Raw genomic sequence first — 27013 nt, forward strand, 5'->3', positions numbered from 1 at the left:
AGCAATGAATAGCCTAGTAAGAGCACCAGTGGAAGGGGAAGCCCTTGGTCATACCAAGACTGAACCCCAGTGAACATGACGGAAATGGGAGGAGGATGAGGAGGGGAACACCCATAGAGAAGGGGAGGGGTTAGGGTGGTGTTGGCCGGGAAACCGGGAAAGGGAATAACAATCGAAATGTAGATAAGAAACACCCAAGTTAATAAAGATGAGAAAAAAAAGTTTCCAAACTCTAAAAAAAAAAATTAAGTGTAATAGCTTCTCTTTCAATGTGTTCATTGCTATGACAAATAGTCAGAAATTTCTTTGAATGTCTTGTCACTTCAACCATCTAATTATTTCCCATGGGTGTGAGCAATTATGAAACAATGTAATGACTTTTACTCTCCTTCAGCTCTCTAGGCAAGCAAAAGAGTTCCTTACTCTTGTTTTAGTAGAAATGAAACATGAGAATTTTAAGTGGAGAGTGATCATCTGGCCTGGATTCAGGATCAGTGTTATGAAGCCGTTTCATCTGTGATTAAAATATAGCATCCTATGTGGAAGCTCATTAAAACAGAAGGGAAAAATTCAAAATAGCTTCAGAAAGTCCCCGAAACTAACTAGATTCATTATGATCCTTCTTTTTAATACCAATCAATAACAATTGTTGAGAGAATGTCTCAGAAGAATAAAGCTGCAAATAAGAAGCAAACAGTAGCCAAGCAATCCAGAAAGAAGCAGAGACCTGGTAAGCTAATTGGAAGAGGGGAAAACCAAGTGCACCACCTAGAAAGAACACTCTAAACTTTTATAGCTGCTTGAAGCCTATGAAGGGTACTCCAGGTTCCCAGAGCTGTCATCTGTGTGTGGGTGTGCTTTTAGTGATGAAGGTGTCTTGGACTAATTTTTGTTCCTTTAGTAATGCCCTCACCTTATATTCTTATGGATTATCTCAGTAATACTCACAGTTCATAAAATTGAGTTCTGATGGTATATGTACCTTGGTCTATCATGGGTTCTCTCTCTGGGATGAATAGATGTGTATTATGTCTTCCTAGAAAATATTTTCTCACATAATATTATTGGCATCTGAACAGGGACCCAATGGAGCCCAAGATGAATTATGGAGCGGTGAATGCATGGTCCTGTCTATGCGTAGCCATTTTTGGTTATGAAAGCAGTTATGTAGTTCTTCCTATGACTAGTGAAGCTTGCCACTAGGTCTGAAGCCTCCAATATGGGATGTCTATGGGAAGAATCCCAGTATGGCCATCTTAGTCCATATGGTATGGAGTGGTATATCTGATTGATGAGTGGACACACCACAGGAATACAAGGAAGCCTTTAAAGCAGTTTAAAGTTTAGAGGGAAGTTTGCAACATTTGAGATTAGTGTACATGGGTTGTGTATTTGGCAAACCTCAAGAGAGTTTGTTTTGCTTCTATTATGTGTACTTAAGATGTATTTGAGCATGAGATGGTGTTAAGCAGGAGCTTGTTAGTGTAAAGCAAGAATTGCAACAAGAAAAGGAGGTTTGGCTAGCATTCTCTGTGTTAGCCTGTGATTTGTCAGATACATTAGTTAAACAAGAGGGTAAGATGGACATATTGGCTTGAAGACTAGACAGCGAGTGGAAGTAAGATCCATTCTCAGAAGCACTTCCTAGGATCCCAGAACTTGGTCCCCCTGGGAGAATTTAGAAAGTAAAAAAGAAAACATGGTAAAAGTAATAAAAATAAACATAGAGTATGGCCTTTAGTAATTCAAATGAAAGGAAAAATCTGAAATCAAGAATGCATATGTGGACACAATATTTCAGGGCAAGAAACTTTAAAAATCAGGCAATTGTCAGTATGTGGGAAGCTGGAATTGGGAAAAAGATTTAAACAAGTAGTGAAAAAATAGTTATGGCATGGCTTTTGAGTCTGTGGGACATGGGATTGGATGGGATTAGTCTGTCTACTGTGAAGGAAGGAAAACTGAGTAATGTAACTCCCTATACCTTCCTTAAGGCAAAAACTACATAACATACAAAATGGTGTTAAGGAGTTCAGTTCCTAGTTTATTAAAGTAATCAGGACTTCAATAACCAAAGGGCTATCTTATCAAAGTCATTAGGAAGATTTGATTATCTCCATCTGAGGTCCCATAAAGGTGGGGCAGTTGCTATTGAGGAAATTTGGAATACGAGAAGTTGTGTTTGCATACCAGTTCACTGGACCAGCTAGAATTATGTTCACAGAGAAAAGGTTGGTCCATTGGGGACCTCAAGGATTTTATATATCTTTATCAGCTTCCTAGAGCCCTTTGGTGGGGTAAGATCATTATAAAGTATAAAAATATTTGGCAGATATAAGAGGAAAGAATACATTCAAAGTCAGGATATACTCTTTCCTCTTATATAGAAGAGAAATGAAAAAGGCAAAGCAAAGGAAACATGTTTCTGGGTTACCTAAAGACATATGTGGCAAGAGTTATACTTTCTAGTGAAAATATTGATTGAGGGTCAGCTTTTAGACTGACAAGAAGCTCACCAAAAGATTAGAGTTTAAATGAGTGGAACAAAGGGAAGTAAATATGGTCCTCCAGAGTAAGAGGAAGTTGTACCAATGTGAGCATCTCCTAAGGCATCTCTGACAAAGTGACCAAAATGACCTCCTGTTTAGTTACAGGTATATTGGTCCCTTATAACTGTTAAAAATACTTGGCCTTTGGTGAATACTGAAACTGAATGTGCCTTAATTTATGACAATTCTGAAAAGCGTCAAGCAGATTGGGAAGTAGATGGATTTGGCCATAGGATAGTGCAGGTAAAAACTGGTTTTGGAAGTAGGTAATTATTCCCAAGATTATATAGTATGAATTTCACCACTACAAGAAAACATTCTGTGGATGAATTCTTTACTGAACTATTCACTTTATAGCACTGTTAGACAATTTTGCCTAAAAGTGTGGGCAATGAAACCAGTCATGCATTGTCCGGCAAGAACCTATAAAATTGCCTACTTTGATTAGGGTGATAGAAGTCAAACAGTATAGATTGCCAGGAGCTATGATAAAATTAGAGAAGCTATTAGAGAATTCAAAAGGATAAAGCTTATTTGCCCAGGACAGAGCTCTTTCAATAGTGAAATATGGCCTGTGAGGCAGCCAGATGGCTCCTGGACAATTACTACAGACTAAAGAGAGATAATTAATGTATTTTCCCATTCACACTGCTGTACCTAATATTGCTTTTTTTAACTGAACAACTAGAACAAGTGATGGGATCTTTCCATGTTGTATTAGACCTTGCTAGTGATTTTTTCTGTATATCCTTAGTTGTTGAGTTCCAAATCCAGTGTGCACTAACGTAGAATAGTCAACAGTGGACCCTCAAAGTACTTCTACAAGGCTATACTTATAGTCCCACTGTTAGACATAGGATGCAGACTTAAGACCTTACTATGCTATTCTGCTTGATGTCTGAAAAAAACAAATTCATTGTGTAGATAAAATATGAATAAATTCGAAAGGTTTTGAAAATATAGAAAAGCATCAAAAGGAAGTATGGGTTCTTCTAAAAGAACAGGCACGCGGGATCAATCTATACAAGGTAGAAAGGCCAAACACAGTTGAAAATTCTTGTGAGTTTTATGATCTGATAAGACACCCATAATACTGATAACATTATTGATGAAATGGTTCAATAGCCTTTACTTATACATAAAAGGAGCTACAGGTATTTTGGGTGTTCTTAGGTTACTGGCAGATTTTCATACCTCATTTTGCCCAAGACGTCTGTTCAATAGGCTATAGTTGAGGACTGCAGAAAAAGAAACCTGAGCAAACATTTTTAATAAGGTTTTTGTCTCATTCCTGGAAATTATCAGAAGCTTTTTACATATCACTAGAATAGAAACTTATATATATATTGCAATTCAATTGGTAGAATCCATAACACGCTCCCACTCCAGTGACTAAATGCACCTTATCCAATACCGGACTAGACTGAAGGACTTCTGGCCAAATCTCTTTCTGGTGTAGCAGAGAATCAAGCTCTACAAAAATGGCACTGTGTCTGCAAGCCCCATCACCCATGCCATGTTTGCTGTCTTATGGCCAGTGATCTTTAAAGGCACTGAGCATCTTCCAGTAATTAGACCAACAACTAGGTCAGATAGAGTACTGGAAGAACTATAGGCACATCAAACAAGATCACGTGCTCCACTATGTTCATCGCAGCCTTATTTATAATAGCCAGAAACTGGAAAGAACCCAGATGCCCTTCAACAGAGGAATGGATACAGAAAATGTGGTACATCTACACAATGGAATATTACTCAGCTATCAAAAACAACGACTTTATGAAATTCGTAGGCAAATGGTTGGAACTGGAAAATATCATCTTGAGTGAGCTAACCCAATCACAGAAAGACATACATGGTATGCACTCATTGATAAGTGGCTATTAGCCCAAATGCTTGAATTACCCTAGATCCCTAGAACAAACGAAACCCAAGACGGATGATCAAAATGTGAATGCTTCACTCCTTCTTTAAATGAGGAAAAAGAATACCCTTGGCAGGGAAGGGAGAGGCAAAGATTAAAACAGAGACTGAAGGAACACCCATTCAGAGCCTGCCCCACATGTGGCCCATACATATACAGCCACCCAATTAGACAAGATGGATGAAGCAAAGAAGTGCAGACCGACAGGAGCCGGATGTAGATCGCTCCTGAGAGACACAGCCAGAATACAGCAAATACAGAGGCAAATGCCAGCAGCAAACCACTGATTTGAGAATAGGACCCCCGTTGAAGGAATCAGAGAAAGAACTGGAAGAGCTTGAAGGGGCTCGAGACCCCAAAAGTACAACAATGTCAAGCAACCAGAGCTTCCAGGGACTAAGCCACTACCTAAAGACTATACATGGACTGACCCTGGACTCTGACCCCATAGGTAGCAATGAATATCCTAGTAAGAGCACCAGTGGAAGGGGAAGCCCTGGGTCCTGCTAAGACTGAACCCCCAGTGAACTAGACTATGGGGGGAGGGCGGCAATGGGGGGGAGGGTTGGGAGGGGAACACCCATATGGAAGGGGAGGGATGTTTGCCCGGAAACCGGGAAAGGGAATAACACTTGAAATGTATATAAGAAATACTCAAGTTAATTAAAAAAAAAAAAGAATGGCTATCTGTAGTACAGCATAGAATAGAGAAGTCAGGAAACTGGCAAAGAGACAAGAATACATAACCAATGGAATAAGTTAAGAGCAGTATGTAGTAACTCATGATACTTGGTCCGTGACAATTTGTATTTAGAGACTGATTGGGGCTATATTTAGAGGCTTTTATTTATATAGAGTTCAGTGGGTATAGGCAGACTGACAGGTGCTGGGATGGCCACTGTGGGTCAAGAGAAATATATAGATAATTCAACAGGAATCAGAAACCCTGTGGCATCCTGTTAATTATCCCCTGGAAACCAGAAGGCAGATGCTGTTACCAAACTCTAGGTCATTTTCCCATAGGCACCTTTGAAAGCTTCTCACAGCGTCCAAATAATGTGTAATCATAGGGAAGTGTCTTAGTCAAGAAAAATTCTATAAGGAGACACTCTGCAGACCAGAGCAACTCTGAAAAAAAGAAAACATTTAATTTGGGACAGTTTACAGTTTTAGAATTTTGGTCCATTACTTTCATGGTGGTATGCAGGCAGGGCAGACATGATACTAGAGGAATAGCTAAAAATTCTAAGAATTAGCAGAGAAGATTATGAAGAGAAAGATACTTGGCCTGGCTTGAGCATTGGAACCCCAATGCCCAATCCCCGTTGACTCATTTTACCCCTGAGGGCCACACCTACTCCAATAAGGCCTTATATTCAAATATTTTCAAATAGTGTCACTCCCTATGAGTCTCTGGGTGCCATAGCATTCAAACCACCACTGGGAGCCAATAAACATTGGAAAATAACTAAGACCACTGATATTTCTATGAAATACTATGATCTTTTGCATGGTAGTCAAGCATGTAAGCTCTTTTTCTGATTACTGCCTTGACAAATGTGTCTGGTTAGGACACATACACAAATCAACCTGTCTTTTCAGAAATTGGCAGGTAAACTTTGTAGGGCCTATGTCTTTCAGTGAGGGATGCATATATGTCCTCACCTGTGTGTACACTACTATAGGCCTCTTACAAATATTTCTATTTATGGCAGCAATAGATGAAACTATCATTAAGAGTCTCACCCAAGCAAGTATTATGAATGTGTGTCCATGAAGAATCAGTAGTGACAGAGGTAGCCATTACTCCAACATTGATATATAGAACTGGGCTGGAAAAAAAATGGGTGCAATAGTATTTATCCACCCCCAAAAGCTGTATTAATTGAAAGAAAAATGGATCATTGAAACATCAACCAAAAAATCTAAATACAAATGTTAGTTGGTTTTCTACATGGGTAGAAAGGAAATTCCCAGTGAAATTAAGGTTATAGACTGAAAACTCCAGTGCCAGGGATGGGCTGTCTCCCTATGAGGAGTTGTCAATTGAAGCCCCTGAGACCTCAAAAGCTAAATGTCTATTTCTACCCCTGTTGGTTGAATACCAGAACTACATGGTAAGACCCTATTGCTGAAGACACTGGATTTTTTTTTCCTGAAGGGCATTGAGAAATTAAACTGTGACTAAATTTGAAACTCCCAATCTATTGATTGGTTTTCATAGTGACAAAGGGAGCCAGGCAATATATGCAATAGTGATTCAATTATCATGTGCAAGACAGCCTTCCAGTGGGATTTAAGGCTTGCTTGACAAGAGGAAGATCTCATCTTTTACTATAAGCAAGAATAAAAACCTATGAGGCAGATCATAGTAGGGAAGCAATGTCTATTGATTTACTAGATATCTATGATATGCCTGACAAAATGCCTTCCATACATTTTTGTTTATGCCAATGGATAACTATTGTTGTCTGCCTCAACTTATAACCCATTGGTAAAATTCCTCAGAACAAGTAACTGTCACTGTGCCATGATGCCCTAAAGGTGGACATCTATAATTATCCCAACCAAGGCTCAGAGATAATTGTGAAACAGGGGTCAGAAAGGATGTGGGTTGAAGGGGGAACAACCTCATAGAAGTAGGGGAGGGGGGATGGGATGGGGGTTTATGGATGGGAAACCGGAAAAGGGGATAACATTTAAAATATAAATAAAAGATATCCAATAAAAAAGTTTAATAAGAAAAGAAAGGATGTAAGATCTGGAGGAAGAAGTGGATTATTATGTATTAGTTTATTCCGTGATTGCAACAACATCCCTTCTTTCAGGGAAGCTCCTGAAGACAGAAAGGAAATTATTCAAAATAGCTTCAGGAAGTCCCTGAAACTGACCATATTTACTAACTGGCTCTGTTGTTTTTAATAACAAAATCCCAAAGTTTTAATTTACCACATGAAGAGGCAGGAGCCAGATGCTGTGGTGAAAGTCTGCTAGCTCAGAGAGGCAGAGAAAGCACCCATTGACCTTCCTCATCAATTGACATCCTGGAAGGTAAAAGATAGTTCTTCACATTGTCTAATAAACCCTTCCGAACTTGCTCCTCCTTTCTGCTTCCTGTTCATCTCTATCTATCCTCCAGACTTCCTCAATCTATGTTTTTTCCATGTTCACTCCCTAGTGACATTATCAGCTTTGGTCTATGGCTGCCTTTCTTCAATCTTGTTTACAATAAAGAGAAAGCTCTCAGATTAAAGGTGTATACTAGGTCTAAACACACACCTTCCCCCCTTCAACGCTCTTGGCTTAAATGTATGTGCTGGGGCAGTGCCATACCGCAACTAAAGAAAGGATTTTTCTGTATACAATCTGAGTTCACAGTGTGATCAAATATCCTGCAACGTGCCTCCTTGCTCAAGATTGTATCAATGGTGAAGATTGTTTTAAGTTACCCTTAGAGACGCCAAGCTGCAATGAGGATTCTAAGACAAAGTTAACATCAAAGAAGACTCTGAAACCAGACTACTTTTTCCACGCCCAAACCAGCTGAGCTCCTGAAGGAGACATAGGGCAATTGATCCGCTTGGAAAGAACACTCAGAACCTGTTAATCATTCTGAAGACTGTGCAGTATATTCCAAGTTCCCAGATTTTATAAGCTGCCACCCATACTGGGGTGGCTTTGGTGACACAGTTTTATCATTGAGTCAGTTTGCCTCTGCAAATAACTCTCATTCATATTCTTATAAATAACTCCAATAAATCTCATTGGTTCACCAAATTGGATTTTGGTGGTATTCATACATTGGTTGTTCAGAGGCTACTTATCTTAGGTGACTGAATATATTTGTTATGCCTCCTCATGAAATGTCTTGTCACCCAACAGGCAGTAAGCCACAGCATATCGACCAATTTCACTCTCCACATCTAAACCTCACTCAAAACAATTTCATCCAGTATGGACACTCTTGAAATGAAAATATACCTTGTCAGTACCCTAGCTTGTCGCAAATCACTGAGGTCTGAAGACAGCACATGCAAAAGTCAGTCATAAGAGTCTTTAATCCTTTCTCTTCATGATTAGATGCTTTAGGGCTAGTACGGACCCATGCAGGCAGGCTCCCACATTGTTACTTCAGTCGCCGTGAGCCCCAATGAATCCTGTTTAGCTGATTCTGTAAATTGTGTCCTCTTGATGTCTTTGACCTCTCTTGCTTTTGCAACTCTTCCTCCCTGTCTTCCACAGGCTTTTCCACTTTGGCTAGGCACCAATATATGAATAAAGCAGAATGTCACTAGAAATCATTTCATTGACTTGTTATTATTATTATTATTATTATTGTTATTATTTTTATTATTGCTGTTGTTGTTGTTGTTGTTGTTGTTGTTTTGTCACTGTGTTTGGTTCTACTCTAGGCCTGAGAACAATTCAGTTTCCAGTTCCTGGCCATCTAAATACTGTTAGACATAGATTTCCTTTCATAGCTTGGCCTCAAGTTAGATTGACCACTTTTATAAACTCTGAGTCATCATTACCCTGGCACATCTTGCAGGCAGGACAGGTGTGGAACAATGATTTTCTGCCAGGGTTGGCGTCCAAGTACCACCACTGGATGACTTGTCAAGTTACTGAAAATGGCCAGTTCAGGATCCTTTTTCTCCATTAGTAGGAATCCTTGGTAGGTCACTCTGTCACTCTCATAAGTTCCAGGAAATTTCTACAGCAGTTTGTTACCACATCACCCACTAAATGCCCCCTCCCCATTCTAGTTATCATCCCCTGTATTAACTCCCTCCATCCCATCCTTGCAACGTGATCCCTCCTGTTCTCATCCCCACCTGACCGTAGTTCATTCTTAAAATCTATTTTAATTTCTCTTCTCATAAAGTTACATTGGCTCATTTTAGCCTCTCAGGTCTGTGGATTGTAGTGTAATTTTTTTTTCTGTTGGCTCATAACCAGCTAATATCCACATATAAGTAAGTACTTATCATTTTTTTTCTGAATTGCCTAGATCAGGCTGATTTTTTAATCAGTTCCATTATTTGCCTGAAAGTTTCCTGATGTCATTTTGGTCTTTAGCAGCAACTGAGTAATAGTCTATTGTATAAATGCACCACATTTTTTTCTTTTTTAAGGTTTATTTATTTGTTTTATGTATATGAGTACTCTATCTGCATGTGCTCTACATGACAGAAGAGGGCATCAGGTCACATTATAGACAGTTGTGAGCCACCATGTGACTGCTGGAAATTAAACTCATGACCTTGGAAAGAGCAGATGATGCTCTAAACTACTGAGCAATCTCTTCAGCCTCTACTAATTTTTTTTTATCCATTTTTTGGTTGATGGACGTCTAGGCTGTTTTCAGTTTCTCAATATTGTAAATGAAGCCTTTATGAACATAATTGAGAAAGTGTATTTATAGTAAGAACATGTTTTGAGTGTATATACAAAAGTTGTATAGCTGGGTCTTTAGGTAGATAGATTACTCTATTTCCCATAATAGCTACAAAGACATAGTGTCAAACTTTGTTGAGGTATTATAATAATGGAAAAACACTTAGAAGGAAGATTTTAAGACATCATGTATGTGGTATCAACTTATTCTCATAGGGATGTAGAGCCATTGGGACCCGTACACAAGAGAGTGTGTAATAGCTTTAGGAGTAGTCCTGGCTACCAAACTTGTATGAAACTATTAAGAAACATTATATCCATTAGTAGAGAGTCCATGTATCTGTACACTAATATCTGTGGTCTAAAAGTATATATCAAGCAGGATACCTAAGTAATAGTTATATGGAACAACATGAATGACTTCATGGAATGTGCTAGCTGAAAGAATTAAACTATGGCAATACATATTCATGAATTAATTAAAGTGAACTATAGTGATTTTATTTGTTGTTGAAAAGAAAAAAGAAAAAAAGGATTAAAAAGCAAGACTGTTAGAGAAATTATCAGTGTAATGACTTCAAGAAGATAGCAAGTCAGATGTGACTAGGGAAGACTAAAAGGTACAGAAGTCATCTTGGTTGTTAGAAATGCATTGTCTATATAAGGATACAGTATTGAAACAGATGGTGCTTTTAATTTTTCACTTTTTGGTAATTTAACTACACAGTCATGTTTTATGTGCTCTGTTGCACAGGTGTGTGTGTGCGTGTGTGTGTGTGTGTGTGTGTGTGTGTGTGTGTGTGTGTGTAAGCATGGCCCTCAGTGTAACAAAAATGGAATGATAATGAGACCTTTGTAAGGTGAAAAAGAAGAGAAAAATACAAGAGAGAGAACTATTCTCAGAAGGAATTGTTGCTCGTGTCACTGTGATACTTTTGATCTATGGAGACTGGCTGTTTACCATGAATGCATTATTGTGTGGGAAGTCTGGTTCTTTCAGCTTGTTCTCTATTCTCCTTTCTAAGAGAAGACCTTCTGCTGTGCTACTACATAACAAGAGTTGTCACGGGAGAAAACTATATGCCATTCTCTCATTGACTAAGAGGTACTGTAAATGGCATTTTTTGTATCCATTTTGGTTGCATATGTTCGAGGCTCTGAATAATCAGACTGTCTCAGACTAACTCCTTAATATAGCTGTTCATTGTAATTCTTTTCTGCTTTCTTATGTTTGTACTTTAGTTCCTATCATTAATTGATTGATATAATTTTTTAAGTTTCCTAGCATTCTTTAGGTACTCAATATATGATTTATTTTAATTTATAATTTCATTCAAGACACTTTAATCCCTTTATATATAAAATGTAATTATTTGTTTAGACTTAATATTTTCTATTTCCAAATTCATATTACCAATAAAAATATGATTTTACTTTTCATTAAAACAAATATCTAAATTTCTATGAATCTCCATGTAATATATCAATTCATCATAAAGTGAATTGTATTTTAATACTAATATCCTTATGTGAAAAAATTTCTTCTATTATACATAAATATGTGTTGAATATTGCCAGAGAGTAACTTCATACTTTAAGACCACTATGCAATTTTAACTTTTACCATTATGATATCATGAAAACTTTCATGTTCTTACCTATCAGGGATTGGTCTGATGAATTTAGATTTTATGTAAAGAATGTTTCATGAAGATTTTATTTTTCAATCTTTATATGTGGTAGATTATGTTTATTGATTTACATGTGTGGAACAATCTCTGCATTGCTGGTGTGTAACCAGTTTGATCATGGTGAATAACCTTTTTTATATTTTCTTGAGGAATTTGGTTTGGAAGTGTTTTATTGAGGTTTTCAATTCCTATATTCATGGTCTATACTGTTTTATATTGGGTCTTTGTCTTCTTTGGTATTAGGGTAGCCATAACTTTGAAGAAAAGAATTAGAAAATGTTTCTTCAGTTTTGAGAATAATTTAAAGAGCACCGACATTAGTTCTTTGAAGGTCTGGTAGAATTCTGTCCTGGCTCTGGAATTTTTTGCAGTTGTGAAATTTTAATTATTGCTTCTATTTCACTAGATGTTATGGGTCTCTATAATTACTTTGTTTTTGTATAATTTTCACAGGTTGTATACATCAATAATTCGTCTATATCTTTTAGGTCTTCCAGTTTGGTAAAATACAGGTATTTACTGTATGCCCTTATTACTCTAAATTCCTCCAATCTCTATTAGTATATCTCCCCTTTTATCACTAACTTTAGTAATTTAAATATTTTCTTCCAAACTTATGGTTAATTTGGCTAAGAGTTTGTCAAAGTGGCTGATTTTTCTCAACAAACCAACAGTTTAGCTTGATCGAATATTTGTATTAGTTTTACGTTGTTTTCTACTTCATTAATTTCAGACCCGTGTTAGATTATTTCTACTCATCTATGCATTTTTGGTATTAATTCTTCATTTTTAGAGCTCTCAAGTGTGTCACTGAGTTACTAATAGATATCTCCAGTGTTCTAGGTAGACTCCTAAGGCTTTAAATTTGGCTACTATAACTGACATCATTGTGAAAACAACCATCTTAAGAAAAGAAATATACAGAATCAATGCAATGCTCATGAGAATTCCAACAAACTACTTTACAGAACACAAACACACACACACACACACACACACACACACACACAAACATACACAAAGCAGGATAGCTAAAACATTTCTGAATAATTAAAGAAGTATGGAAATTTTCAACCCTAGATTTCAAGATGTATTACAAAATAAAACAGCATGGTATTTGAATAAAAGCAGATATTGAAATAAAGACCTAGACATAATTCTACAGACTTGATTTTCTAAAAGAAGCTGATAATACACATGGGAGAAAAGCCAGCATGTTCAACAAATGATCATACCAGTTGGCTGTATGTAGAAGAATGAAAATAAATGCATATTTCTCATCCTTCTCAAAAACTCAACTGAAAATGAATAAAAGGCTTCTATATAAATATTTAATATTATAGAAAAGAAAGTTGTCAAAAAGAGGTGAACTCATTGGCATAGAAAAGAACTTTCTGAACTTAACACCAATAGTACAGGAACTAAAATAGCAATAAATAAATGGGACTTCAAGAAACTGAAAAGTTTCTAGATGCAATGGAGACCCATTATTCACACAAAGTGATTCCCTAGAGAGTAAGAAAAACCATTACTAATTATTCATCTGATAAGTGGTTATTATCTAGAATACAGGAAGAATTAAAAATTAATCAATTAAGCCAAATAAAACTGACACACAGAACTGAATAGTTTTCAAATAATAAAAGACAGATGTTTGAGAAATACTTAAAGAAATATTCAACACATTCCTGACTAATATTCAGCAGCCACGAGGGAAATGCATATTTCAGATTACTTTGAGATTTCATCAGTCAGAATAGAAAAGATTAATTTAAAATATGACAGCATATGTTTGTGAGGATGTAGAGAAATGGAACCATTTACTTAGTGGAAGTGCAAACTAGTGCAGTCACTATGAAAATATGAGTGGATAATCTTCAGGAATATGAACCATGATCTACCTCATGATACAGCTATACTAGTCTACAATGTATACACAAATAACTATATTTTTCTAAAGAGATACTTGTTCATCCATGCTCATTGCTGTACTATTCCATAATAGCCTGAAGGTAGCTTAGATATTCATCAATCAATGGGTACACTTGAAAAATGTGGTATAGTAACATAAGCAGAACATTGATAAGCTGCTAAAAATTGAAATTATAGAATTTGTAGGTAAATGGATGATATTAGAAACAATCATCCAGAGTCTGATAACTCAGACCAACAAAAAATATATCTCATTGAAAAATGTGCAAGTCATACTAATATAATATTGGTACAAATATTATTGAAGTCACCAATGTTTTTTGATTGGATTTAAAACTCATCCATGAAATGACACTGCTAAGGTGCCAAGAACATGAGACTAGATAAATCCTGTGCCTCATGGAAAACTCTCTATTATAGCTCTGCTAAGGGAACTCAGAAATACTCTTAACGATATACTGCTATACCCATAGATTGGTGTATAATTTTTTTCACTCCACTTGTGCTTATATTCTTCTTTGGAATGACAGTTCCAGGCATCACTAAATAGAATATTGACATATGAGAATGTCAGACTTCTAGGAATAACATATCCATCTACTGTAGAACAAGTCCAACATTTTCAGAGTCTGTCTCTGGACACCTCCAGTTGTATAAATAATACTGTAAGTTGCCATCTCCTGGACCAAACTTAACGTACATCAGAGAAGTTCCTTCCTGAAGTAGGTGGGAATTAGAGACCCATAACTGAACAATGTGCACAGACAGAAAGAAAGTGGAGAGAGAGAGAGAGAGAGAGAGAGAGAGAGAGAGAGAGAGAGAGAGAGAGAGTGTCGCGCCCACCTCGTCCGGCAAGGAAGACGCAACACGGTTGGATTCTTCTCAACAGCCTTTACTGTAGGACTCCTTCTTTGTTGATACAGGGAGGCGGCGGCAGCCAGCCCTAAGTGTTACAGCTCCAAGTGTTACAGCTCCAAGTGTTACAGCTTTAAGTGTTGCCGCTCGGCTTATATACACAACAGTATGCTAATCTTCTTTCAGGGATTGGTGGGGCACGAGTCACCCCACTGCCATCCCAGCTACTTGTCCTCCAGAGATTGGCGCAGCATGAACTCCCATTTAGCATAGTACCGCCCCAGGCAGGCTGACATCAGGTGCAAAACTCCACGCATGCTCAGTACTGTTGTTAGGAGGGCTCCAGATTCACCTCATTATCATACAGCTGTTGCACCGCTCCCTACAAAAGAGAGAGAGAGAGAGAGAGAGAGAGAGAGAGAGAGAGAGAGAGAGAGAGAGAGACTTTGGAGCACTCAATCCTAAGTGGGTGTCTTTATCAAACCGTTCTTCCCAAGTCTCATGGATCTATGTGGAAGAAGAGGAGGAAATATTGTAAAAGCCAAATGTGATGGTTGATTTCAAGGAAATAGTTTCTTCCATACATAACAGGGCTCATGGAACCCATATGAATCTAAGGAAACTGTTACAGAAAACAAGCAGAAAGCCTATACATGTTGAAGCCAAACAAAAATCCCAGCTACAAAAAGGGAAGTAGATGCAAAGTTCCACCCTATCTAAGAAGCTACTTGCAAATGAGACATGCTGGGAAATGTAAGATCTTTCTCCCTCAATATAGTGTCACTGGGTTTATCAATGATGTTATATTCAGGTCCCATGGCCAGGAGTTAACTAATACCAAACAAACAAACTCCATGTTGTTTTGTTTCTATATTGAATTTTTTTTTGTTTTGGCATTTTTTTTTGTCTTCCTGTGCTCGCTCTCACTCTCACTCTCACTCTCGCTCTCGCTCTAGAAGAAACAGAGACAACATGAAGTTGTAAAGGTAGGAAGATCTGGGAGGAGAAGGGTAGGGGCATACATAACCAAAACATATTACATGAAAATACTTTTAAATAAAAAACAAAATACATTTTAAAGAGTGTTTTTCAGGGAAAATGTTCATCACATAAGTACTCCTGTAAGCTCAGTTTCTTAGGTCATAAGGACTCTAAATGTCCTAAAATGACATGAGGATTGCTTATTTCTTTATTCTATTTTCTGAAAGGTTTTGTAAGTATATAGTTTATTTTTTCCAAGGAGTAGAAGAAATTGAAGACATATTTGACCTACCACATTTTTCTCCAGTTCTAAATTATATATTGAATTGGCTGAATAATTATAGCATTAGTTATTTTTGGAAATTTCCTTTCACCCTTTTTGATATTCTAGTAATCATTGTAGTCTATTTTAAAGTCAAAATTAATTTTCTCAATATTGCATTTTATATTCTTTTAGTGTTTGTGAAGTCTACAGAATGAAGATATTTTTGCTCTTATACTAATGATCAATATACTAAACTTCAAACAACTACTTTTCTTTTTCAAAACATGTATTATAGACTTAATTACTATTTCAATAACATCTGTGTCTATTTTCTTTACTTTTACATTTTTTTCTAAAAGGAAATGTATACCATAAACCATGGAGTATCAGGCTAATCGAATGTGTGTGAACAATATTGATTGAATTTCTTAGATTTGATTTGACATACTTAACTTGTTTTCTTTCAAAATACTGTCTCACTTCATTTGTGATTCATCTTTTCACCTATGATGTTATGTTGCTTAGTTTTAATATATGTGATCAGTAGAAGAGTTTATACTTTCTTGTGAATTACAAATTCAGCCTAGAACACACCTGATCATTTGAACCTTGTGTATTATCCAAATAAAGAGATTTAAAGATTATATATAATTGTACCTGATTCTTGGAATTTAACATAAAAGTGAGGTCAACTTGTTCTAATTTCTTGTTGGATGTTGAATATTTAGGTGTAAGAAACTACTTATAACTTATTAACTTGAGTGTATCAATGGGTGTGGAGCCTTATTGGGTAATTGGGATATTTTGATAAACAAGATTTCTCCATTTGACCATGTTCTTTGTTATTTTTATTTGGAATTTTAATTTATACCATTTAAAAGAGCTTCATAAGAAACACCAAATCTGTCATTACCATGTCATTTTGGAGCTGTGCTCCTACAGTCTCACAGAACGACTCTCTCTTTTCCTAGAAGTGATTTTTACTCTAATGTAGACAACACTGTGGCAATTTTGCTTTTGATCTGTATTTGTATTTTTCTTAGTGTTCCAGTTCCTCTTGTTTGCACAATTTCTGTACCCCATGATTTAGACATGCTCCATAAGCAAGACAAAAATTTCCCTTTGCCTTTTGTTTTATTTACTTATTGATCATTTAATGCAATGTGAAAGTTCTTATTAGAGCCTGCATGGTCATAGCTTAGGCTGGGCATACTGTACCTCTGCTATGCAGTTTCTCTTTCTCCACTCCTTGTTCTCTCTCTCTCTCTCTGTCTCTCTCTCTCTCTCTGTCTCTCTGTCTCTCTCTGTCTCTCTCTGTCTCTGTCTCTCTCTCTGTCTCTGTCTCTGTCTCTCTCTCTCTCTCTCTCTCTCTCTCTCTCTCTCTCTCTCTCTCCTTTAGTGTTGACTAGCATTGCTGAATATTGAAGGCTTTTTCTGTTTATTTTGGTATTTTGTACTTTTCCCTTTACTGGTTAGAGATAAAAATAGCTTGAGGTGCTACCAGAGTGTCCTATGAAAGCAATACTTACTATCACAGAGGTAGGTGGTACTTGTTTTTATTATCATGTTTTTTTCTCCTATATGTGTAAACATATAGTGGAGGCAGGCATAAATTGAAAATCAGTAGTCTTCTATTAAAGCAAACATTATGTAAACACTGCTGCTAATTATCTTGCTATCTTTTCTGAGAAAGTTTCTCATAAAACATCATAAAACATGTTGTTTCTCTGACCTAACTGACTTTATTATTATCTGATCTTATATACATATTTTCATTGTTGTTTTATTTTCTATTATAGAAAATATTATAGGTATAAATACTATTTAAATAACTGTCATGATCTTCTAAAAATGGAAGAATACTTAGAGTGAATGGTGCCAGAGTTGGAGTCTTCACTGAATAGCCTGGTAGGACTTTCTGAGTGTGGACTAGATTGCTAAACTGTGCTGGGTGTGCTGACACCACGTTACAGCAGACTATAAGACTGGAATATTCTCACCAAGCTGGTCTTTTCATTTCAGTATTGCAGTTTTGTTGACATTAGTAGCAAAAGCACAATCGTTTGGTCATTTAACCCATTACTTATCTCTAAGTTCAGTTTGATCCTTTCTTTGGGGCACCTCCTATCTTTCTTGTGTTAGTCTCCCTCCTTTTCTCTGGATATTGCTGTGCTGGCTTCTCCAAGGCTGATGTGCTGCTCATGGTCAGTGTGATATAAAATCATAAGCTTCCTCTTAAATGATAATTCGTACACATAGAACTGTGGGTTACTGGGATTTTTCTCTCCTTTAAATTGATGTTTCTGCCTCTTGGCCACTTTTCTTATTTTTTTTCAATCTCTAGTTTTCTACAGAATTATGATGAAATACCTCTGTTCAGTTATGGTTCTTAGTAAACTAACCCCTTTATGTATGTTTGGGAATCCTTTTGTGTGTGACCATTTCTCTGTGTCTTAGCTCTGTTTATCTCTTCTTGCTTAGGAATTAGATTTTTAAGGGTTTAATTTCTCATCGTGACAGCCCTTTCTTACCACCTTTATTTTCTACCCATGTTCATGGCTTTAATCATCACTCTAGAGTGTTTTTACTATGTCAACTTTTAAACTGCATTGTGCTGTCTTTTATGTTCTCTTTTGTCTAGACAAATTCATAATATTTTAAAATACTCTTACTTATGTTTGTGAAGCCATAGGATGATGGACATGAAATGTATGGAAATGGGGGTGCCATTTTGAAAAAAAACTGCTATGTAGGATCACCTCAGACTATTTGCAGATTGACTTTTTCTGCCTCATCTTTCTAACTTCTGCCTGGACCCACTTTACATTTGAGCTTGACCTTTTGATCCAGAATTGTTGTAGCAGAGGTTTTGCCCTCCTCTTGTGAGCAGAAATTCAATCTCTGCCCTGATGTTGTTATTACTATATGGCAAAATAAGACCTGTGTTTAGATTTATATGTTACATAGATAAAAATGCCCATAAGACTGAGGATTCTCCATCTAGTCCAGTACTTTGATAAATAACTAGGACTTTAAACCCAGTATATTTTCTAGTCTTCTAAAACAACTAGGCTTGAAGGCTTTTCTGAATTATTTATTATAAAAATGAGAAACATAGAAACTGATCATACCCTTCTTTCATTTTAGCTCAATTACTATAATGTAACTAAACTAGTTTGCATACTTACAAAAATTAGTTAAGATTCTATTAATGTGATAAAATACATGACCAAAAGCAGCTTGGTGAGAAAAGGCTTTATTTCCTCTTAAAACTGCTCATCCCATTTTATCATTTAAGGAATAAGGGCAAGAGGCTAAAGAACCTGAATGCAGGAGTCCCAGAGTAGTGCTACTTACTAGCTATCCCCCATAACCCCTAGGCAGTTTTCCTGATATCCAAGAACATTTGCCTAGAGGAACCATCACCCACAGTGGGCTGGATGCTTCCAAACCAGTCATTAACCAAGAAAGTTCCCCACAGGTATACCCACAAGCCAGTCTAGGAGAGGCATTTTCTCTATTGTAGCTGCCTCTCCTCAAATGACTGCAACTTTTGTCAAATTGACAAAAAAACTAATCAGGAAAATTAACCCCTTTTAAACTTGACACAAAGACATTACTCTTAATATATAACCTTTACTTTCTTTTGCATTCCCAACATCTAATATTAATATCAAAATAGAAAGCACTTCAACTTTTCAAAGTCCCATAGTCTTTAAGAATTCAAAAACTTTTAAATATCTTTAAAGTATCCAAGTCCTTTTCAAAGTTCAAAGCCCATCTAAACTAACTAAATCCTCTACAATGTCCTTAAAATTTAGAAATTCTAAAGTTTTATATAATTCCCAAATCTTCTTTCAATGGGCTCCTATGAAATAAAACTAGGGACATAACTTCTTTTTATAGGAGGCATGAGTTAGTGCATGATCATACCCAAATCAAAGCAAAACTATACAAAGTGTAGAAAACTTAATGCTTGACATCTAGAACCCACTCATTTTCATCAGGATCTTGGACCACTTCTCTCTCTGACTCTGCCTACTGCTGCACACACATCTTGTCTCACTGGCTGGCTCCACTCCACAGCTTCTGTTGTTTTTTTGGAGTCATTCCATGCTACTAGCATCTCTAAAATGCCGGGTTCTTCCGTACAACTGAGCTATACCATCAACACTAGCCTTTCTACTAGTCTACCACATCGTGCCAAGCCTCAACTTCTCTCTATGACTTGGAAATTCTACTTCAACTGTGGCTGCATCTTCACCAATGTCCTTTCTTGGCCTGTCGGATACCAAGATTCTGCTTTCTGTGGCCCTTTTAAGCTTTCATAACTAGTAACAACTGGAATTCTTTATCCATTACCAAGTACAGCTTCCAGAATGAGGTACAAAGTTTCCCATCTCTGGGCCATAGCTACTCTATGCTGTCCCTGAGGAAAAACTCTCCAGAAGATATTGCTTCAATGCTCCTGAAGTCTTGTTAGTCACAGCCAAGTCTTCAGCCCCAGGCATCCAGAGTCCATTTCAAAATACGGGATAGTCTTATAGTCTTCATGGAACGCTTCAATTTCCCTCTAATACTTCACAAGCTTGATCTCCATAATCTGATCATTCTCAGGTTTAACTTCTTTAGTTCCTGCAGCAGCTCACTCAGCTCTAAACACTCAATAGTTTTTCTATCCCAAAGTTCAAAAGTCCTTTTACATTATTACATAAAACATATTCAGGCTGACCAAAGCAATACCACATGATTCTGGTGCAAATTTCACTCTTAGAGTTTCATTGCTGTGATAGAACACCATGACCGAAAGCAACTTAGGGTGGAAAGAGTTTATTTCAGCTGGCAACTCTCAGAGTCAATAGTTGAGGAATACCAAGGTGGGAACTCAGTGCACCCGGAGGCAATAACAGACAGAGACCAAAGGGAAACACTGCTTCCTGACTAGCTCTCCATTGCTTGCTTAGTTTGTTTTCTTATCCAGGAACAACTGCCCAAAGGCGGAGCCACCCATAGGCTGGACTCTTCCCTATCAATCATTAACTAAGAAAGGACATGGTCGACAAGCTTGCCCTCAGACCAGTATTCTTGGCCATTTTCACAATTAAAGCTCTTTTCTTTCAAAGGATTGTAGCTTGTTTCAACATGTGTGTATGCCTGCATGTGTGTGTATAAATATATACATAGTTAAATGTTTTTATGACTATTATTTTCAATATTTATTATTTTTTAATTATAATTGACTATACAAAAAAATCCAAACAATGTATCGTGTCTGGAACTTACTATGATTTCATTAACAACTGAAAAGTCTGTGAAGTGTTCAATTATAATGTAAATTTCAAAGCATACATTAATACTCTGGAGAAGATATGTAAATCACAATTCCTAAAGTTGTTAAATCAGAGACTTTATAAATGCAAGAGAGTTATTATAATATAAACTAAGCTAATAGACAATCCAGTTTATTATATAGTAAAAATGATGCAGTAGGAAGAAAATGACACTGGGTGTAAGTGGGAATTATTCGTGAAGGTTCTTGTGTTGTATACAAACCACCTTAAGTGCAAGTTTGGACTTGAAAAGGGCCTCATCTTCTGCAGCAAGCTGGTAATTTGGTATTAGCAACTGGATGAGCATGATGGCTGTGCTGGACACTCTGCTATTCTCACCATTGCTTTTTGAGAATGGTATAATGGACACTAAGCCTAGCTGAACTTCCTCGTGTGTTTCATATTTTATTGGCCATAGAAAGTGTTATAGAAAACAATGTGATTGATGAATCAATATCTGAAAATTAGAAATCAAAAAGTAAAACTGGTGAGGTAAAAAGGGTCTTTTCATATGGAATTAATAAAATGTGAATCAAATATCAAAATTGTAACATTCAAACATTTGTGGATGTTGAGTCTCATGCAATTAAATACTGAAACATGAGGAACAGTGTAGCTCCCCTGCCTCCCACCAGGGACTTTTCTAAGCTTGGATTCTATGGCCCATGTATTAAATGCCAAATATAGACTTCAGCTTTTCCACTTGGCCTCTTTCTTCCCCAAAATAATGACTCTGAGATAAATTATGAATAATGTCTTAGCCCAAATGCTTTGGCCTATTCCATGACTAGCTTATTGTTGATATCAGAAATCGCCCTTAGCAGAGACACCTTTTGGTCACTGTTGCCATGGCAATGGCCATACATTCCCAGAAGACGTTTTGGTTCAATTCACACCTCCACCTGGGAACCTTTATGTCCCATTCCAAATAAAAGGCAAATTCCCTGCCCCCTAACTTTCTTTTTCTCTCTTTCTCTCCCCACTTCCCCTTGTCTCCTTTCCCCATTAAAATCTCACCACGTGGAACCGTGTTGGTGTTGGTTTGGTGTGCTCTCTCCCCACGGGTGTGACCGATATTCTGATATTATTAACAACTGATATCTTATATTAATATCTGAGACTTAAATAACAACATTGGTGGCCCGTCAACACTTATAGCTTAGTTAACTGGTTTAAAGTATTCTATCTTTTGCACATGGTTAGTTACTATTCATCAGGTTTATGCGACCTTCTCCTCCAGAGTTCAGGACAAATTCTCTTTCCCTAACCTGACTATCTCAGAGTTCCCTTTCTGTAGTGAAATTTCCACCTCCCTCTTTCCTGCCTAAGCTCATTAGCCAATAACCTTTTGTAGACAGATGAAGCTTCCATAAATTGCTCAAGATATTCTTTATAGAACAGTGCTTTCCCTTAGAAGCTGATTTCTCTTAGTCAAGAAGACCCAGAGCTATGATCAGTCATTGCAACTGGATGTGTCAAAATTAACCTATTTTTTTTACCTTTTATAATTTTTAATTATAAAAAATGATAGCATATACTTTATCACCCAAGGTCCGTGCTCAGAATAAGTGCCTCACCATTCTGTCTTTTGATTCCCAGAGGATGATGTGTTTCATTCTAGTGGATACACGGGAAAGGCTTCCATTGCTCAGTTTCATGCTTTGTATTGTGGAAACATTCAGGCATAATAAATATAGCTAATTGGGAAAACAAGAGTTAATTGTCTATTGTAAGTAAATTCTTTTAAGAGCAAAAAGAAAAAGGAGAGGGCATGAGTGAGAAGGTAGCTGATGCCAAATGTTAGAAGGCAGCATTTGACAATATTATGGAGACAAACTCCTCTGAGTAGTTTCTATCCTCTAGTGATGGGGAGGCTGCTTTAGTGGAACTTGGTATAAATCAATTAAATAAATTTTCATGAAATTATATCAGCACAAGACACACAAATAGACTACAATATGTAAAGTGTAGTTTGGCAGTAACAGCACTTACTTTCCTTGCAGATAGTCTACATGGGCTGGTGTGAAGCCTGGGAGCAGGAATCCCTCCAGGACCGTGTGTACACACCTGTGTTTCTTGCCCTGCGGGGCTCCTGTCTTTACAGGTTCCTGTCACCTCCAGTAAGTGTTTATAGCCAAATGTTTGAGCTCCTCAATCTGCTCATAGAAGACTCATATCACCTGAACAACGCCTAGTTACCAATGCAGTTTGAAAATAAGTCACAGAGACATTTAGGAAATTGTTCATATTTTGCCAAAAGTAAAGCTTTCAAGACATTAGATGTCATTTTTCGCTTAAGAACCTGAAAACTGGAGCAAGCCATAATATTGTTGTTAAAAATTTCATGAAGACATTGGAAATAATTTAAGAAACATCCCCAAAGATATGTCAAGGAATTTCCTATAGTGTATGAAAATGTAAAGAAATGCAGATAGGTAGAGATTTAAACATTTATTCTATCTTAATTAATGCTCCATTCCTTTTTTATCTGTGGACCATGTGAGGGGCCTTAGTCTGTGTGTGCAGTGTTTCATTATCAGCATTAAGCTTTCAACTTGTATTTAAATTTTTATTAACATATAATAAATAAAACTTCAAAATAGTCCATATTAAGTCTACATATATTAAGTAAAATTCTAATGTTGCTAATGTTGTTAAGTAAAATGTTGCTAAGAGTATAAATGAAAGGCAGGTATGATGTTACATGCCTGCATTTCTGAGTGTGGGACTTTGAGGAAAGGAAATGTCACAAAGGTTTAAATAAAATTTTATTATTCTTGGGGAAAAGAGAAATATTTTCTGGGGAATACATGAATACATTAATTTTCCCCTACTGTAAAAATTAGGTAGCTAGGTCAGCCACTAAAGAAAAACGCAGTGTCAGAGAATTCAGTCCATTTGGCCACATGGCTGTGTTGTATGGCTTAGAGCAGCATAGTGCAACATGCTTAGTGTATACAGCAGAGGAGGATGTTTACTTTATGGTAGCCAGAGGGGAGAGAAAATAGGACTTCAGATTTTAATATTCCATAGAAATTCATGTCCCTAATGACCTAAACTTTCTTACATTATAGACCACCTTCTAAATGTTTGGCGATGTCACAAAATATAACAAACTAGGAACAACCATTGAATACACGTGTCTTTGGGGGAATATTCAAGCTCAGCTTCAGCTATCACAGTTCAGTATATGATCTTCCATACTGTGCAATTCTTTTGGACCCTAATCTGTTTGTAATATATTCTATTACATCTTCTATGTACACTCAATATGTATGCACATTTATTTACTTGAAATCCTTGCTTTGGAAGCATGTAACTTATAGAGAATAAACACAGAATAAATATAATTATTACCACAGGATACCATGCTGCTCACTGATAGGTTTAATAGTATAAATGATCTGAGAGTTCTCGAGTATGAATCATTGCTATTTTTAATGTTTATGTCCATAAAGAATTCATGGTACCAGAAAGGAAAAAATAATATTTTATATATTTTGCTATATTCTTACCCTTAATAATTTCTTCTGCTTGGAGAGATTAAATATTTTAGAATAAGTAAGGGAATTAACTTCAGAGTAGAGATGATATTTCACAATATCTTAATAATATTAGAATGGTTTTAAAATATCAATAATTTATTTTTAAATAATCAAAACCAGTTCTACTCTGTATTTTTAAGGGAAAATGCATATTTAATACTTGCATATTCAATATTTGTGTTAAGAACACACAAATTATTTTAAAGATATAAAAATTTTTCTCAAATGGAAATTGTTGCAAACAACATAAAATGTGTCCTGAAAAGAGTAAGACAAATGATGATAAATTTTGAATAAACCCAAATGCTATAGAAGGACCTTTATAGAAAGTATCACTTATTGAGAGACTAAAGAAACACTTCCATGAAAGTATCATTATCCAGATGAAACAGAGGGAAACAGAAATGCCTTACTAGTACCAATGATCTGTTATTATCTGTCTTTTAAAGGTGACCACCTGGGACTGGACTCGAGCAGAGAAGACCTTCTCCGTGTGTGAGATCATGTGCAAAGTTCTCAAGGTATGTGTACTAAGGACAAGCCCTTTGATGGAACACCTTCTGAAGAGTGGGTCTCTGAGCTCAGGTAGAGCTTGTGAAAACAATCTATGAATTGAAAAGAATATGGAAAGTAAAATGAGAGGTAAAAGAGAGAAACTCAACATACACAAATGCCCAGGCACTCAGAGAGTAAGTATGAGCAAGAAAAATACACATGAGATCAAATGGAGAAGAGCATATTTTCTTTGTCTTGGGATCTGACAATCACTGCATTTTGGTTAAACCCTTGATGACACAGAACTCTCATAGCATCAAAGTTTCAGGGATTCTTAAAACCTGAAATGACTTATAAAGTATAGAGTAGGAATTAAAGTGAGTTATATGAAAGAACCATCAGTGCAGGTTTCCTTTCAAAATTTTTATTGTGTAGAGTTAATGTCTACAACATGATGCTATGGGGAATTATATTAATGCATTGACATATGTATTAACATATATGTTTATATATATGTATATATAATGGAATGACACTAACATGCAGTAAATTTTCATAGTCTTAATATCTCATGTCAATTGTTTCTTTGAATTAAAAGCTGGTAAAATCTCATGTTGCTCTTCAAATTTCTACATGTCCTAAACTTGTGTATCTGCCACTTTGTGGCTATTGACTTCTATCTGCTTGGTTTTCCCACTCTCAGACCTACCTGTTCTTCAGGTCTCCATGTCTGTATATTTGAATTGAACATTTCACTGTTTTTCTATAGTCCAAGATCAAAGGAGCTCATATATTCTCAAATCTGATTCATTTCATTGCAAGCCCATGCTGTGAAAGATCTTAGGCATTCTTGGGGCTGAATACTATACCTTGTGTTTATGTACCACAGTTATTTTGTCTTTCATAGTTTCTTCTATAGATTCCATATTCTGGTTACTGTCAAAAAGATGCAGACAAGTTAATGCTTTCATCTAGTAGTGATTACATCTTCTCTAGTGTATGCCCAGAGCAAAATTGCTGCCTGGGTTATAGTTTATCATTGGCAAATCATATATATGTATATATATATATATATATATATATATATATATATATATTGTTTCACGTAGTGGGTATTCTGACCTAACTCTCCACACAGCTGTATTAAATGTGTATTAACCTGAGTAACAGATGTTGTCTTTTCCCTTTTAGAAAATAGGCATGTTAAGTAATAATAGGTAATAGCTTCCAGTGGTTTATTTGTGAATTTCCCCTATTAGTGATGTTGATCATTACTGTATCTGCTTATTGGCCAGGTTTTTGTCCTCTTTAGAGAAATAATTATTCAGGTCTTTTGTCCATTATTTTAAATTTCATTGAGACTTTTGTATATTTTTATCTGAATTGAGTAGTCCAGAAGTATTTTATTTATTTATTTTTATTGGACTTCTTTAAATTTACATTTCAAATCTTATCCCCTTTCCTGGTTTCATATCCCTAAACCGCCTATCCCATCCTTCCTCCTCCTTCTTCTATGAGGGTGTTCTCCCACACAACCACCCACCCCTTCCCACCTCCCCACCCTGACATTCCCCTACAATGGAGGATCTAGCCTTGGCAGGACCAAGGGCTTCTCTTCCCATTGTTGCCCAACATGACATTCCTTTGCAACATATGCAGCTGGAGCCATGGGTCTGTCCATGTGTACTCTTTGGATGGTGGTTTAGTACCTGAAACCTCTGGTTGGTTGGTATTGTTGTTCTTATGGGGTTGCCAAACCCTTCTGCTCCTTTGATTCTTTCTCTACCTCCTCCAAAGGGGAACCTGTTCTCAGTTTAATGGTGGGCTGCCCAGCATCTGCCTCTGTATTTGTCATGCTCTGTCAGAGCCTCTCAAGAGACAATTATATCAGGCTCCTGTCAGCATACAGTTCTCGGCATCAGCAATATTGTCTGGATTTGGTGTATACATATATACAGGCTGGATCCTTACGTGGGACAGTCTGTGGATGGCCTTGCCTTCAGTCTCTGCTCCAAATTTTGTCTTTATATTTTCTCCTTTGAATATTTT

The 27013-nt window shown here is 36.6% G+C and overlaps 1 protein-coding gene across 2 annotated transcripts in view; it reads left to right on the forward strand.

Moving 5' to 3' along the window:
- Sntg1 (syntrophin, gamma 1) overlaps positions 1 to 27013 on the forward strand; it is an 841911-nt gene that overhangs the window by 720817 nt on the left and 94081 nt on the right. For both annotated transcript variants that reach the window (NM_001411862.1, XM_087550418.1), the window contains 2 exon segments: positions 22928 to 23044; positions 24919 to 24990. In NM_001411862.1, the coding sequence (NP_001398791.1) occupies positions 22928 to 23044; positions 24919 to 24990 (189 nt within the window).

Source organism: Rattus norvegicus, chromosome 5 (genome assembly GCF_021556685.1).
Source record: "Rattus norvegicus strain SHRSP/BbbUtx chromosome 5, alternate assembly SHRSP_T2T, whole genome shotgun sequence".
In the NCBI taxonomy this organism is placed as follows: domain Eukaryota; kingdom Metazoa; phylum Chordata; class Mammalia; order Rodentia; family Muridae; genus Rattus; species Rattus norvegicus.